Below are 16,612 nucleotides of genomic sequence, written 5' to 3' on the forward strand. Positions count from 1 at the left end.
AAAAAAATGTTGAGTTTCAAATTAAAACATTTTCTGGGGTGGTTTTTCTCTTCAGCTCCGAGAACCAAAAATTCCTTTATTCGCACAGCTCTAATCTCCACACAGGCCGATTCAAAATCTTTCCCCCAAGTAACCCTGTTATCAGGGCAATTGGAGAGGACGTGGTCCTGCCCTGCCAGCTGTCAGCCACCATTATCCCTGCAAGTATCACTGTCCAATGGATCCTCATCCAGCCCTCTAGGAAACCAGTCAAAATCTTCAACAACGGAAGGTTCATTGAGGACCGGCAGGATGAGAGATCTTGGGGTGGTATGGAGCTCTTCAGCACTGAGTGGACGAAGGGGAACATGTCTCTAAAGCTGAACAATGTCCAGCTCCCAGACAGAGGGAAATATGTCTGCAGTGTGGCAGCTGGGGACTGGTACGACAAGGTGGCCATTGAGCTGGAGGTGACAGGTCAGTGCCTTCTTTTCGTTCAGTGCAGTAATGTCGAGTCTGTTACTGCCCTGCAATGTGAGGCTTGAGGAGAGAGAGAGAAAGGTGCCAGACCCACCCCTGGAGTACGCCACTGATTCTGATGGAATTATAATGAGGAGGGACTGGGAGCAGGGTGTCTAGGTCATACAAGTAGCAGGTCTGTCTATTCAGTCATGTAGTTATGTGAAATGCACCTAAAACACAGAGAAAAAATGTTACATCTTCATAGCTGGGTTGTTCAAGAACTCAATTCATCCATTGACCTGGCTACTGCCTCTCAGGGAGGTGGATTAGCTGTGCCTTTCATTGGCATAGATAGTATCTACACTGAAGCGATACAGCAGTTGTGCCACTGTAGCATTTCAAGTGTAGACAAGACCTTAGCTAGCTCTTCCTCCCTCTGGCCTCTTCTAGCCTCACTCCTTCACCAGCCCCTGGGATCCGTCTTTGAGATGTTGGATACTCACTCTCTGTCTAGGGTAGCTATCTGTGGAACAGGGCGGGAAACAGTTTTCCCCATCTCATTAAAAAAAATTGTTGTTATGAATCTGGATAACAGGCAAAACCTTGAAAAATTTTGTGAACTAAAAATTAAACAAAAACAAACAAACAAACAAACAAACAAACAACCTATCAATGAAAAGGGTTTTTGGTTTTTTTTTTTTTTTTGCCAATTTCAAAATATTTTGTTTCCATTTCAAAGATTGAAATTTCTATCTATCTATCTATCTATCTATCTATCTATCTATCTATCTATCTATCTAATTAGCTAAATTTCAGACTAAAAAGTGGACAGCAACACTGGAATTTTTCATTTAGAAAATGTCAAAATGAAACATTTTGACAATTTCAAAACTTTTTTTCTTCCCCAGAAAATTTGTCAAGACTTGACCCTTTAATGCAAAAAGTTTTAATTTTGATGAACTGGCATTTTCTGAGGGAAAAAAAAATGTTTTGTCAAACAATCTGGCCTCCATCACCATAGTATCTGAGCACCACCCACCCATTCTTGCTTTTATCCTCACCATCTTTTATGAGCCCAGAGCTATCACGGTAACCTCTGGACCATCTTTCTTCTCAGTGACATCCCTCCATGTGTCCCTTAACAGAGGCTAATTGAAGACCCCCAAGCAATTCCACCAACTGCCACCATGATCAATGAATGGAGCTGCCAAGTTTTGTGCAGCTCCATGTTTGGAACTTTATGCAAATTATTGAATGGAATAATCTTCTATTTGTGGATAATCTGCATATTTATATAACTTCTGCTTAAAAAAAGAGTTGTGACTTTCACTGGGAATCAGGCAGCAGTATTATCAGGGAAAGGCGTTGGTCTGTCTGAGCCTTATGGAGGAGGGCTTCCCCTCAGGGCAGGGGAGGAACCAAAGTGACACAGAGACCATCACAAAGGGACAAAGCAAGAGGGAACCAGAAGGGGTTAGAGGGAACCAGAAGGGAACAACAAGCAGAGAACCTTTGGCGGCACCCACTGCCCTGGGCAGCCGATGAGGGACACATTGGCATTGCTAACAGGAGCTATGGCTGGATGTGTGTGAGTGTTTAATGCTAGGAAACCTGACCCATGCTCCTGGACTGATGCACAGCCAGCAGGAGGCGCTTCATAGGGAAGTCTCTGGAGTTGGTGCAGCCCCAGATGGTATGCACAGCAATGGAAGTGGTGTGGAAAAGCACAGCCAAACTCCAAGTGCTGTAGCCTGGTGCACTGTAGAGAAATACATGCTGGAGTTTTCTTCTCATTGCAAGAGGAACACACACCAGAGGAGCTGGTGAACTATGCCAGCAGCACACAAACATTCAGAGCCCCCACCAGTTGATTTTTCTGGTAGACGGGCATCTTTCCCCACAAATCTTCATTCTCAGATAGCCGCAGGTACAGCTTTTCATACCTGACCATATGCTATTTTTTCCCTCCACTTGCTGCACATAGGATTTGAACCTAGTGCCTCCTAATGCACAGCACAGACTTGACCTGCTTGAGTTATGGGCAGTTGGGTATCAGACATCCAAGCTTTTAGTCCTGGGTCTAGGGGGACAGTGCTATTACGTGGCTAGAGCCAGCCCATCCAAACACATAACTTGCCATGTCCTTTCTGACAGGCCGTGTAGCATAGGGGTTGAGCCTTAGTTTTCCCTGGTTAAAGCCTGGGGTTCTGTCCCTATATCAGCCATACATGACTTTGTATAAATTACCTTACCTGTCTAATGAGCTAGAGTTTGCTGCCTCCACTGGGTTGGACCTTGGTTAATAACAAGGGTTATGAACTGTGCAGGTGCACTAGCAGTGGTTACTGCAAGAGCTCAGGCTAGAACTCATGGTGACATGCCTCACAGCTCCTTAAGCCATGGGCACTTTCTCAGGAAAAGGTCTCTCTGGTCAGCATGTGCTACATTGAGGTTAGGTATGTGAGATGGTAATTGACAAGTCTGAATTAAAGCCTGGGGAAGCTCCCTAGCTCAGGGAGTGGAGAGCGCTCTGATGTGCATCCACACAAATATTCCATACGGAGCTCTGTGAACAAAGGGTTATGTGTTTTTATGCAGCTAAAGTACCAAGCATTCGCCCTCCTTATCGTGTTACTGGAGCTGTCGGAGAAGACATTATCTTGGGCTGCATGCCACCAGGGTCCCCGCAAACGTCTCAGTCAAGTGGCTGCTCTTTAGAGCCTCAGAATTAATTCACATGAGCTCCTGTAACGGAAGCGTAGAAGCAGAGAGAACTGAACTGAGTAAGGGGGGCATATCTCTGAAGCTCAAGGACATCCAGTTCTCAGATGCAGGGATATAGTTCTGCTGCATGTCTGCCGATGGCTGGTATGAGGAGCTGGCCTTTGAACTGAAGGTGGCATGTCAGTAAAACACCGCCTTGTTTTATGCCAGGTGAACAAATAGACTCACCTGAATACAGATACAAGAAATAAAATACTGCAATATACTTCTTCTCTCTGACATTATATAGCCGCAACTCTAAAGGGTCAGACTTAAGGTCCTGTTATCTGGGCTTTGCGGCAATGGCTTATTTAAGACTTATTATCGTTGTTTATTATTAATACACTAAAATAGCACCTAGAGGCCTCAACTGAGATCAAGGCCATATTACTCTAAGTACTAACCCTTAAGTCTGACTGTCCAGAGTTTCTGTTAATTTTTAACTCTATTGTCCTGGAATGCTGATGCACATTTACAGCACTGTGACACACCCTGCAACCTTATCATCGCCTTCACAAAGTGTTCTGTGTGTAGATTTTTAATAGCTCCCTCTCCACCCTGCTACACAGGACCCCAGCTCTGCAAAAGAAGGAAGACCTGGTTCAGCAGAAGCTATGTGGATAACAGAGAGAGAATGGCACTTTCTTCTGCTGGCCATTAAAGGCTAGATCCACAAAGGGGACTTGGACTCAGCTTTGCAGAACCTACCTCCTAGGTGTCTTACCACTTAGCGGAATCCATGAGCCCAAGTTAGGCACCAGGCTGCTACGCAGGCAGGGGGAGAGTTAGGCGCCTAAGAATGGGATCCACAAAACTCAGCAGGTTCAGTGGGGAGCTGCCTAAGCTACTCAATGGGAGACACCAAGGAGAGGGGTTTGTTCTACCCATCAAAGGGAGTTGGTGCCTCAGCTGGGTCAGCAGAGGAAATAATTCCTCTCCTTCAACCTATGGGATGGCCGGTTCCAGGGCTCCCTCACTCTCTGCTGTTGAAGCTGTTCTACTGTGTATAAATAATTAAATAGCCATTGGACCATGCACTTGAATTCTGGGGGTCCCATATTGTGACTGAGTGTGCTAACCCATCACAACCATCTCTTCCTCTGCCTGTTTTTAGTTCAGGGCCTGATCCTGTAGGTGTGTTCTGGTGGGATAGGTGGGGGAAAACCAGATTTGAGGATCATGCTGGGACCTGGACATGAGTTAGGTGCTGGGCACCAGAGCTGAGATGGGTGTGCAAATGCTCACAACCAGAAATGTAGGCGCCTAGGATACTTCATCAGCAGACATGTAAATACCTGAGGAGAATTCCGTCACCTACAGGGTTAGGCAGTGGCTCAGTGGGGGTTTTGAGGCTCTAGATTTTGGAGTCAGGAGCCTAAAGTGCCAGTAAAGCCCCTAAATCGCTGTGTTGATCTAGCGCTGAGACTTTCTGTAAGCACAGTCCCCACCTATCTGCCTGTGGAAGGGAAACCTGATGCTGCTGCCCTCCTAGGAACCAAGAATGCATGTCAAACTCACAGGATGAGAGACTCTATCCTAGGAAGCAATAACTCAGATAAAGATTTGGGGGTCGTGGGGGATAATCCACTAAACATGAGCTCCTAGTTGTACTCTGTGACCAAAAGGCCTAATGTGGTCCTGGAATGGATAAACAGGTGAATCTGGAGTATTATAAATGGGGTCAGCATAGATCAGTGGTTCTCAACCTTACCAGACTACTGTACCCCTTCCAGGAATCTGATTTGTCTTGCGTACTCCAAATTTCACCTCACTTAAAAGCTACTTGCTTACAAAATCAGACATAAAAATACAAGTGTCACAGCACACTATTGCTGAAACGTTGCCTACTTTCTCATTTTTGCCATATAATTATAAAATAAATTGATTGGAAAATAAATATTGTACTTACATTTCAGTGTGACGCTTGAGCCTGTATTTCACTTGTGAGCCTTGCCTGATGCCTGAACCCCAGCCAATGGGGCTGAAATATGTAACTTAGCTTTGTGGGACCTGGGCAATTGCCCTGCTTGCCACCCCCTAATGCTAGTCCTGCGCTTGCGATCCCCCTAAACCCATCCCAAGACCCCCCCGGGGGTTGCAACCTCCAGGTTGAGAAACACTAATTTGGATGAGATGAGTACCCTCTGGAAGGCCTATGCATAATCCAAGGGTACGTGTACCCCTGGGTGAGAACCACTGGAATCAATGATCAAATGATCCCTTCTGGCCTTGGAATCTATACATCTATGATCCAGGCAAAGGGAGTACCATGCTTGTGTTCTCAGCAGAGCCCAGAAGTTGAGTAGAAGCATGGTTCCCTGCCTGTCAACTTCATAATAGCAAAAGGACTGGGAATGACATTTTGGAATCAGCAAGGGATGGATGACCTGTGCCTTGCAGGTCAGCAGAACTTGGGGAAAGGATCCCATTTAAAGATGCGCTTGTTCTCCATATTCACCCTAATGCAGGGAACCAGCTCAAGAACTATTCACCATGTAACTCCCACTTAGCCTTCAAAACAGGGCTTACTTGGTGCCTAGTAGAGTTACATTAAATATTAAATAAAAATACATTAAATAACATTATTTTTTGTGAAAGTGGCAAAATGTTTTGTTTCCACTTTTCAATTCAAAATTGTGTTTGGATTTTAAATTTGGCTATTTTAAACCAACAAACATACACACACACACAAAGGATACATGACACCTAAAATACCCGAATTAGAGCAAAAATTCAGAAAATAATTCATTTTGAATCAACAAACAGTTCCGTTAATTTGAAATGAATTGTTTTCAAGTTCTTCAATTCACTGCACAATTTAGAAAAATCTGTTCAGGGAGCTGAACAGAAAAATCCCCCCTCCCCCCCCCCCCCCAAAAAAAAATCTGGTTCATTTCAGACCGAAATATGACTTTTTCCCAAATTATCCATTTTGGGTGTTTTTCACCCATTTTTTATGTCACCCTGAATCACCCTAAATGTAGGCCTGTGTCAAAAGATGCACTATTATCATCAGCTAGTGAAGGTGCCCAAGGCTGGGCTGGGACTGATTCATGTTAATTGTGGGCAACAAATGAATTGTTTCCTTTAATTTGTTGTCATATGCGGTGTGATGTCATGGTGGACAAAGGGAGCTCCATGCTGGAGTATCAGCCATAAGTGACAGTGCCACCCAGAGGATTCAGGGGACCTGGGGCAAAGCAATTTCAGGGGCCCCTTTCATAAAAAAAGTTGCAATACTATAGAATACTATATTCTCATGGGGGCCCCTGCGGGGCCCGGGGCCTGGGGCAAATTGCCCCACTTGCCCCCCCCCTGGGTGGCCGTGATAAGTGAGTAGCTCAGTGAAGAACTCTACTTATTTCTCTCCCAAACATCTCTTGCTCAGGCCCTAATTTTTTTTGCCATGTCCAGGATAAGCTCCTAATTAGAACTGGGTGATGAGCGAAGTAACATTCTCAGACTCTACTATGGGCCCAGATCACTTTCTCTCTCACACCTGTCATTGCTACACCCCTCACAGCAACAGGAAACAGACAGAGGAGAGGAGAATTCAGAAGAGGTGGCCAAGGTCACAGGAAAGCCCCCGCTAAGAGAACAAAGAAGAGTAAAATGAAGGAGAGGAAAGAATAACAGAGGAGCAGAATGGCCAGAAACTTCTGGGGGATATTGACACTAAGGGGGACAATGACACTGTGTAACGAATGTCACATTGCTCGTAGTTTTGTTAGATACCGATCCAATAATGCAATAAACGGAGGCCGCACCACCTCAAAAGGCTCAGGATTCTGTTATGATTATTATCGCTAAAGCTGGTAAGGAAACTATTTTCCCACCCCCATGAAAATGTCTGAAATTTCAAAAAGGCTCTGACTGCCAGATGCTGGGACTGGACGACTCGGGATGGATCACTAGATATTTGCCCTGTTCTGTTCATTCCCTCTGGGGCACGTGGCACTGGCCACAGCTGGAAGACAGGCTACTGGGCTAGATGGACCATGGGTCTGACCCAGCATGGCCATTATAGTGTTCATATGTTCTTAGCTCCAGAAACTGGACAAAATTCAAAAATCCCAGAAATGCTAGTGAACCCCCCCAAAATTGGTGTGGGTCAATAAACATGTTTCATTCTGATATTTTCAAAATGTTTTGTTTTGAGTCTGACCATTGAAAATATTTTATTTTATTTTATTGGTATAATTAGTTTCCATTTGGAAATGTGAAGTCATTTCACAGTGGAAAAGTGGAATTTGTCAATTCAAAAATGTCAAAACAAAAAGTTGTGACAATTTCAAAACTTTTATTTCTAATATTCACATGCCCTGAAACCTCCCTACCATGCCAGGGCTATATGTGCCCCCGATTCTCCCCTCCCCCCATGACTAGGAATCTATGTGCCGCCATTCCTCCCTCCCCCTCAAAGGGCTCTGTGTGCTCCAACAGGAGAGCTTAAGCGAGTCACAGCCCAACATAGCAAATGGCCCAGTGGTCAGGGCACTCACCTGGGGTATGAGAAGTCAGTTCGGGTCCCTGCTCCACATCAGGCAGAGCAGGGGTACGAATCTTGGCCTTCCATGTCCCAGCTGAGTCCCATAAGCCACTAGGCTATTTGCTAGTGGTTACACAGGCTCCCCAAGCAGGTAATTCCCACGGTAAATAATCAGTCATTTGGGCACTGAACAGGCACAAAGAACCCCACACTTCTGATGCTGAATAGGTTGAAGTGTGAGGTTAAAGGGACCCTGGAGGAAAGGAACTGGTTCTAAACCCCAAATCACTATTCAGAATAAAACATGTCTGAACCAAAGAGGCTACTATTTAGGAGTGTGGAGAGAGGCTATCTTGCAGTATTCACACGGCACCGGCACTTTGTCTGATGGGTCTGTGGATAAATTATCAATATTAATTAAATGTTATCTGTCATTTTTCCTTCAATCATCAACTTCATCACTCTTGAATGTCTGTTATTAGGAGGCCTGTCCAGGCAATAACTCACTGCCAGGCAGGGGCTACAAAACCAGTTCCGAGTTAAAGGAGCCACTGCATTTTAGCTTCAATATATCAGGGTCCAGCTGCAGTCACTTTGGTTATTTATACTTTCGTAACTCCTGGAAGCTATAACCAAATGGGGCCCTGTTATGCTGGGCACTGCACAAGGACACAGAGCTTAGGCCCAGAACCTCCAAGGTATTAATTTCAGTGGGAGTTAGGCACCTGAATGCCTTTGAGGATCTGGGCTTTAGTGTCTAGAGATACATGACAGACATAGAGGGGGAGGGAAGATAAGGGCACAGCAAAGAAAAGTGACTTGCCCAGGAATAGGATTCTGGCCTTCCAAGGCCCAGCTCAGAGCCTTACCCACAACACCGCACTGCTTCTTTAAAACAGCTTTCCACAGCTCAGTTGCAGACCTCTGTCTAAATGTCAGTTGTGACGCTTCCTAGGGATATGAGGCACCTGGCTGCCACCTTCCCTCAGCATGAAGGAGTCTTGTCTGTATCCACTGTGGGTCAGCTCCCTGATTCCTCCAGCCTCTGGGAACTCAATCACGGCCTTCCAGGCCTCCACAGGCCTCACTATCTCTGTACAGGTTAGCGATAGGCTCACGCCAACCCCCGAGTCCTCAGAGTATCCTTCTCGAGTGTCCAGCCTCTGTTCCATTGGACACACACAGATCCTCTCCTCCCAAAGGAGCAGCACACACCAGCTTACAAGATTCAACTCAGGATCACCACTCTGCTTAACACACAGCACTGAGATATACAGCGAGTGAGAACAAGAATAAATCTATCATCAAAGAATAGAGATTGAAATGATTGTAAGTAAGAATATTGGAAACAAATAGTTACATATAAAACAAAAATCATAACCCACTTTCTAAAGCCTAAACTTAACTCACAGGACGTTCCCCTATGTCCTACAGGATAGCTGACCCCAAGTCCTTTCCCAACATTTTTAACCATAATGGCCAAGATTCCCCTTTCATAAAATCAAGCCCACTGGTAGTTTGTCCTCACAGACTGAAGGATGCCAGGTTATCTGTCTGCACAACCAGATATCAGAACAGACTTTTGATCTTAGAATCATAGAATCATAGAATATCAGGGTTGGAAGGGATCTCAGGAGGTCATCTAGTCCAACCCCCTGCTCAAAGCAGGACCAATTGCCAACTAAATCATCCCAGCCAGGGCTTTGTCAAGCCTGACCTTAAAAACCTCTAAGGAAAGAGATTCCACCACCTCCCTAGGTAACCCATTCCAGTGCTTCACCAGCCTCCTAGTGAAAAAACTTTTTCCTAATATCCAACCTAAACCTCCCCTGCTGCAACTTGAGACCATTACTCCTTGTTCTGTCATCAGGTACCACTGAGAACAGTCTAGATCCATCCTCTTTGGAACCCCCTTTCAGGTAGTTGAAAGCAGCTATCAAATTCCCCCCTCATTCTTCTCTTCTGCAGACTAAACAATCCCAGTTCCCTCAGCCTCTCCTCATAAGTCATGTGCTCCAGCCCCCTAATCAGTTTTGTTGCCCTCTGCTGGACTCTTTCCAATTTTTCCACATCCTTCTTGTAGTGCCCAAACCTGGACACATTGGCCTCACCAATGTCAAATAGAGGGGAATGATCACATCCCTCGATCTGCTGGCAATGCCCCTACTTATACTGCCCAAAATGCTGTTAGCCTTCTTGGCAACAAGGGCACACTGTTGACTCATATCCAGCTTCTCATCCACTGTAACCCCTAGGTCCTTTTCTGCAGAACTGCTGCCTAGCCACTCAGTCCCTAGTCTGTAACAGTGAATGGGATTCTTCCGTCCTAAGTGCAGGACCCTGCACTTGTCCTTGTTGAACCTCATCAGGTTTCTTTTGGCCCAATCCAATCTTCACCTGAAAACAGGGACTTCCCTCCCCTGCTGTTTACCTCTTCCTCTAAATTTCCTTCTGAAGTCAAGAAAAACTCTTCATTACAATTTTCTCCAATGTGCTAATTGATTTGTATTGTATGACATACAATACACAGTGCTCTACCAGGGAGTTATGTGTCTTCCACCCCCTGTCTGGAGAAGTTTGCTCTTGAGTGACCTGCCTGTAACTACAAGGCCTAGAGAACATAATTTTCACCATATATACATAACTCCTCACACATTTTCCGTACCTGCATCTTGCAATGATTTTGCATCACCCCTTTTAGTGAACACATGGGATCCCTCCACCTCTGCGTACCCCTATGTCCTCTGCCAGCTGGCATCAAGAAGCCTTGGGTCACACCAGCCTTCTCTGCAGAGGCCACAACCCTTCTCTCACCAACACCAATGGCAGAATGGGAATAGATTTGTACCCAGGGTCTCCACTCTGCAGCCAGCATAAAATGCAGGCCAGGTTCTGCTCCCTTTCCTTGCCCTGAGCAGTCCTTCCTTTGTGAATAGCTCCATTGGGATGGATTGTAGCTGTACATGCTCCCCTGAGAAAGGGCTGGTGTTTAGCTGCACTGACCCAGGAGCAAACCAGCCCTAGTACTGGCAGCATTAGCTTGGATATATGGGCTGGGGGTTGACCCTGCTGACCCTCATCTCAGTCCTACTGAATGCCAGGGACACAGGGTCAGTGAGGTCAGGCAAAAGCCACCATGGGGCCAATGAGATTTAAACATGACAATATTCCAGCCATCGCTGACGGTCTCTGTGTCTCCTCCCAGGGGCAGTGACAAACAGGAAATAACCCCAAGCAGGTTGAAAGTGTTAGGAGTTATGCATGGGGTTCTCTACTCACTGCTGGGGCGCCTTCTTGTGGCTTGTATGGGGCATAACTCCACCCGGTCTAAGGCCCCCTTCCATCTCTTGTCCATTCTGTGGCCCCTCTCATGCTCCAGGACTTGTAGTGCTCCCTCTTCCTGGTGTGACCCTCCGGCCAGGTCACTGTAGCTTTCCCTTTCCAGGGTATCAAGTTCTCACTGGACTGGCTGTCTGGGTATCATTCTCGGCAGCCCTCCAATCTATGGCAATACCACTTCCCCTGTGGCTGGTAGGGGAATCCGGGCCCCAGCTCAAGGACCCTACAGTCCCAAACCTTGCCACCATTTCCCTGAGTCGTTTCTTAGTCCACATCACTCAGGCTTCCGCTCCAGCACCCTATGAGGTTATCCTTACTTCAGGGCCCAGATCCCGGGCTTCTCCTCTCCCCTGGGGTCTCTTCCTTTACCTCTCTAAGCCCAGGGAGTAACTGCAGACCTCCACCCTGTAACTGCTTTCTACTGCTAATTTCCCAGCCCTATACCAGCCCTGCCTGCTCCTGTCCAGCTGGGCTCTGTCCTCAGTCATGGGTTGCCCATCAAGCCTAATCAGTCCCTCAGGTGTGATCTGATTTACACTAGATGGGGAGCTGGCCCATTTGTGTCCAATGGGGAGTTGATATGAGAGAGGGATGTGTGAGAAAGCAGATGCTGTTTCAGACATTGAGTCCTGCCAACTGCACAGACTATAACCCTATCAGGGGTTTGCAGTGGCAGCCGCAGTGATTTTCAGTCAGAAGAGGAAATATTGTGCCCATCCAAGGCTATGTCTACACATACGGCAGCGTGTAGGGTACACACACTGCACACACACACACAGTCTATACTTAAAATGGCTGCCCAGATTTCTCAGCTTAAAGAGTTCATGAGAGAGAGAGTCCAAGTGACACTGTGATGTAGCCCCCGGAGAGTGATAATTTAATGAGAGGAGATGATGGTGTTTACTGCACCCTCTGATCTTAAAACGTGCAGACTTTCCCTGACACTGTGGTTCATACAAACGCTTCAGCTGTGACGGTTACAGACACTGGGGAACAAATACCCAGTCAGCTTCTTGTGTCAAAAGCTCTTCCTGGGAGATCAGCACTAAGAAACCTTTGGCCATTAAGTAGGCCTAAGCTGCTCAAACGTACTCTCAGGCCTTGTCTACACTGGCGGCAGTATGTAGGATACGCTTAGGTGCACTCTGCAGTGAAATGCAGGCTGTGTCCACACTGTGGTGTGTAGGTACATGTGGCAGTGAAAGGCTCTGGCAGTGGGGAAAGGCTCCAGCAGTGGAGACTGCTGGAGGCTTTCCCTGCTGCCTCCCGCTGCCAGAGCATTTCCGCATAGTCGCAGCTATTCCCTGTGGCAGGGAAGGGCTCTGGCAGCAGGGAGGCAGCTGGGCACTACACTCTAAACATAGCACTCTAGATGTGAGATGCATTGCCTGGGCAGGTACCGAGCCCTGTAGGGTATATACCCTAAGGCTCTGGCATGTCTTTTCCTCCTAAGCTGTGCCTCACCATCAACATTGCTATTTGTACCCATGCTGGGGTGTGTGTGTGCAGTGTGTGTACCCTACACGCTGCCATACGTGTAGTTTCTCTTCCCAGTTCCCATCACTCTGAGTCTGGATTGCAAACACCCAGAACTCAAAGTGTCTAAGGATCGGGAAAGTGTCTGGCATGAACCTGCGTCTCCTGAGCGGTCCACAGCTTCTGGGGCCCTGCTCATGGTTGGGAGGGTGGGGTATGTAGCTGGGAGGCAGTACTGGGCAGGGGAGGTGGGAGACAAAGTGGACTGGGAGCTGGGCATGCTCAGGCAGGCTGTGAGGGAGAGCATGAAAAGAGAGAAGGAAGGGAAACTCCCTGAGGAGTGATATTGGTCTCTGCAGAGATCCCATGAAGAGCTTTTTTCAAGCACAGAAAATTCTAAGGTTGACAAGAAGGATGCATCATTTTCAGCAATTGGTGTGTGTCTGGGTAGGGAAGAGGGAAAATCTCATTTTATAATACAGGAGTGATGTTCCTTATGGCAACTATCCCAGCAGAGTTTATTGAAAAATTCTTATAGGACCCATTCCTCAGTCCTAAAAACAACACAAAAGAGCAGAAACCACTAACAATCACCCCATCAGAATTCCTTTTCCTTTAAATCCTCCACAGGATCCAGTCTCCCTACTCCACTTACTCAATAATTACTAGCCATCAGTGGACAAGCTTCAACAGGAGAACTTGAAGGAGACTCACACCAGATTATCCCATACATCAGTGGTTACAGCACTTACTTGAGAGGTGGCAGATCCCAGCTCAAGTCCCTTCTGCCCTGCAGATGAATGTGGGACCTCAACCAGGGGGTTCCTACAACCCAGATGGGTACCCTAACCATTGGGCGTACAGTTATGAGGGTTGCCCTACTTCTACCCCATTGGCTATTTTGTATGAGTTCACTGGAGGGACTTGATCCATTAGGTAGCCTGTGAGCACACCCACCCAATCAGGCCCTGCACACAACTTAGGCTGTCAGCCGCCTATCTTCTCCTGGTTTGTGAATTACTCTGGGGCTTAGGATCGGATTCTTCATGCCTAGAGGGAGGACACAGTGAACATGGCCAGAGGCAGGAACATAGAGGCAGAGGGAACTTTTCCTGCAGAAACATAAGTGCCAAGTGAGTTTAGACACCTGCAGGGTTTTGGTTGGGTGTAAGAGGTGCAGTAAATCACAGCGGTGCTGAAACCAGGGCTTAGGTGCCTAAAATAGGGACTTAGACACCTGTCTCTTTTTGTGCATTCTGGTGTAACAGACTCAGATCACACGTGAGCTTGGCTGCCTGCTTGTTTTCTGAAGTAAAATGACTTTCATTTTTACTACTGTATTTGGTTAGTAAATACACCTCTACCCCGATATAACGTGACCCGATATAACACGAATGCGAATATAACGCGGTAAAGCAGTGCTCTGGTGGGCGGGGCTGCACACTCCGGTGGATCAAAGCAAGTTTGATGTAACGCAGTTTCACCTATAACACGGTAAGATTTTTTGGCTCCCGAGGACAGCGTTATATCGAGGTAGAGGTGTAACTATAAAAATGTGTAAACTGAAAGTACAAACTTCAATGGTAATAAACTGCATTTTTAAAGGTTCAAAGATTCCTCAAAGGCAAAAAACAGGTATCGCTTCCTGCTGAGCATGTAAGAAATCACATTTGAGTGAAAAAATAATCTCAGATAGATAGATGATTGCAAGTCTAGCTCCTGATTTAATTAGGGAATTACAATCAGATCTTGATCTGAAATAGCATGGAGGATAATTCACTGCCATTTTCAGGTTCTTCTGAATATGCTTTGAAAATTTTTATGTTCGTACTCCCTCTCAATGGGGAGGTTTAAGCAGGAAGGGTATATGGAAGTTGTTTCAAGCAAAGGGGTGTTTTGGTGTAAATATAGCCCCATTGATCCAAGTTAAGGATCTGACCCATGTACATTTACTACATTTTCTTGACAATGATTTTTTGCTCTGTTCAGCACATGGGCAGAACTCCGAACCTCTGTAAGAAACTATAAATTGGATGGGTTTACAGTAACAAATAGAAAGGCCAGTCAATAGGAATGAGGATTACAACATTGCTGGCTAATGTATTGCCCTTTTTAAAAAAATTAAATAACATTGAAACAAACTGTGTTTGCCTTTCAAGGCCCTGGGAGAACATCATAATACCTGCCCCAGCATGTTGCCTTTTGAGAAGTTTGTTCACATATTGGTATTTTGAATGTCTGCCCAGCAACGGATTCCTTATTCCAGTGGATGACAGCTATTCAGATACTGACTTTTCTACAGACACCTTATTTAATAAGAGGTAATCAAAGTTCAGTATTGGACATATTTTAATGAAGTAATTAATCATTGCCAGGATGAAGAGAAAATCACAGGCATAACAAATCTAAGGTTTCATTAATTTTAATAGAGTCTAATATATTTATTTCTCACTGCAACCCAACTCACCTCTTCATTTACCCAAATGTGCAGAGAAATGGCTCAACTCTAATGCCATATCCAATTCCAACACAGCATTTTCACTGGACAATATTATTCATGGGATGCTCCCATTCCCCCATCACATTATGAAACTCCTAACTCTATTCAGAGGCAAAGAAGTTTATTTGTCATTAGCCAAGCACTAGGCTGCCCCCAAAAATGTAAGATTCAGCTGTATTTATCATGCACTGGTCCACATGGGTGTTGTAGTGATATATTTGTTGACTGGTTAATGACCAATGAGAAATTATTTCAGAGGATAGGTTCTAAATCCTGTTTCTAATGCATGTGGTTTATTAGTTAGGGCACAATACTGAGGGTTAGAAGACCTGTGTTCTAGGAGAGGATGAGAAACCAAACATGTGGAAGATGTGTAGATGTGATGTCCAAGTTTGTAGGTGAGCTGTTTCTGAAAGCCTGGGAATGCTGCATTTTCCAACAAGGGCCAAACAGGTTGGTTGGGTAAAACATTTTTTATCAACTATTCTTCAGAAAATTGGGTTCTTGACTAAACAATACTATTTTCAAACTTTTTTTTACTTTCTGTGGAAAATTTATAGTAGTCACACAAACTGAGCACTAATAAATAAAAACTTTTGGGTTTTCTCTGAAATTTTTCAATTTTTGATTTTTTCAACAAAATTCAGTTTTTACCCATTGGAAATTAAAAATATTTTGTAACCAGCTCTATAAACAAGGCCTGCTCTCAGTTATACATAAACACACAGTGAACTATCCAAAAATTCAGATATAGTAAAAATAATTGTTTTGTGCTCAAGTATTAAATCAGTGAATTTACACTGGGTTTACACCAGTGTTATGGAGAGCAGAATTTGGCCCACACAATATGAATGATTTGATTTGTAACCAAATGATTTGAAACCAAATTAGAAATATAGTTGTAAAGTATAATGTTTATTTGATAAATGCCATAACACGTACCAAATATGTTCTGCCTGAGATCCTACATTGATTTAAATACGATTTATTTTGGAAAAAACTGGTGCTGAGCACCCTAGGTGAAAATGCAAAAAACTCTTATAGTTAATCATTAGTCTGGTGCATGTGTATGTGTGCCTCCAGAAGAACTGTCTGGTTAACAGGCTCAATCAAGTTGTTATGAGAGTTTACAGTTCCAAGATTAAATACAGCAAATTGAAGACAGATCATTTTTTATGGAGATCTTTGTTTTTAAATTCCCTAGGTTATTATTTTAGAAGCTATTTTCATATCTATTTTACAAAGATTGGGTGCAGGTTTAACCCTGGAATAAACTACTACAACCCATTTCATAACTTGGAACCCAGAAACTATTTTGGGGAAGTTCTAAGGCCTGTGTTGTTCAAGAAGTCAAACTACATCATCAAAAAGGTCCCTTCTGGCCTTGGACTGTATGAATCTATGAACTCCCTAAACAAAAGCCAATCATTACCCCAGTAATATGCATTTGTTTTTATTTTTGATTTGCTTATTATTTTAGATTCAGAGACAAGGGCAAATTAATCAGGTAAATAAAATGCTTAGTGTAGACAGACACAGCTCATCTATAAATGAGAAAAAGCTGCTTTCTAAAAATGAACGGTAGCATATCTTTTCTTTGAATG

At 44.9% G+C, this 16,612-nt stretch overlaps 2 protein-coding genes and 1 pseudogene across 2 annotated transcripts in view; 2 read left to right on the forward strand and 1 right to left on the reverse strand.

The window, feature by feature from the left end:
• Nucleotides 1-16,612, reverse strand: part of LOC128826342 (butyrophilin-like protein 2) — a 251,399-nt gene that overhangs the window by 110,841 nt on the left and 123,946 nt on the right. The gene's annotated exons all lie outside the window — the stretch shown is intronic.
• On the forward strand, nucleotides 307-6,915 carry LOC128826716 (butyrophilin subfamily 3 member A2-like). Its single transcript, XM_054010154.1, has 2 exons — nucleotides 307-456; nucleotides 6,728-6,915. Exons 1-2 carry the CDS (start codon nucleotides 312-314, stop codon nucleotides 6,835-6,837), a joined length of 255 nt encoding a protein of 84 aa, XP_053866129.1. The 5' UTR covers nucleotides 307-311; the 3' UTR covers nucleotides 6,838-6,915.
• LOC128826345 (zinc-binding protein A33-like) lies at nucleotides 10,830-13,177 on the forward strand (annotated as a pseudogene).

The sequence above is a fragment of the Malaclemys terrapin genome, chromosome 20, assembly GCF_027887155.1.
Source record: "Malaclemys terrapin pileata isolate rMalTer1 chromosome 20, rMalTer1.hap1, whole genome shotgun sequence".
NCBI lineage: Eukaryota > Metazoa > Chordata > Testudines > Emydidae > Malaclemys > Malaclemys terrapin.

Excerpts from the sequence above, each read along its gene's own strand:
- LOC128826716 (XM_054010154.1), top strand. The coding sequence starts at position 312 with ATGGAGCTCTTCAGCACTGAGTGGACGAAGGGGAACATGTCTCTAAAG. Across the intron at positions 457-6,727 it reads CATTGAGCTGGAGGTGACAG|CAACAGGAAACAGACAGAGG; the intron begins GTCAGTGCCTTC and ends CACCCCTCACAG.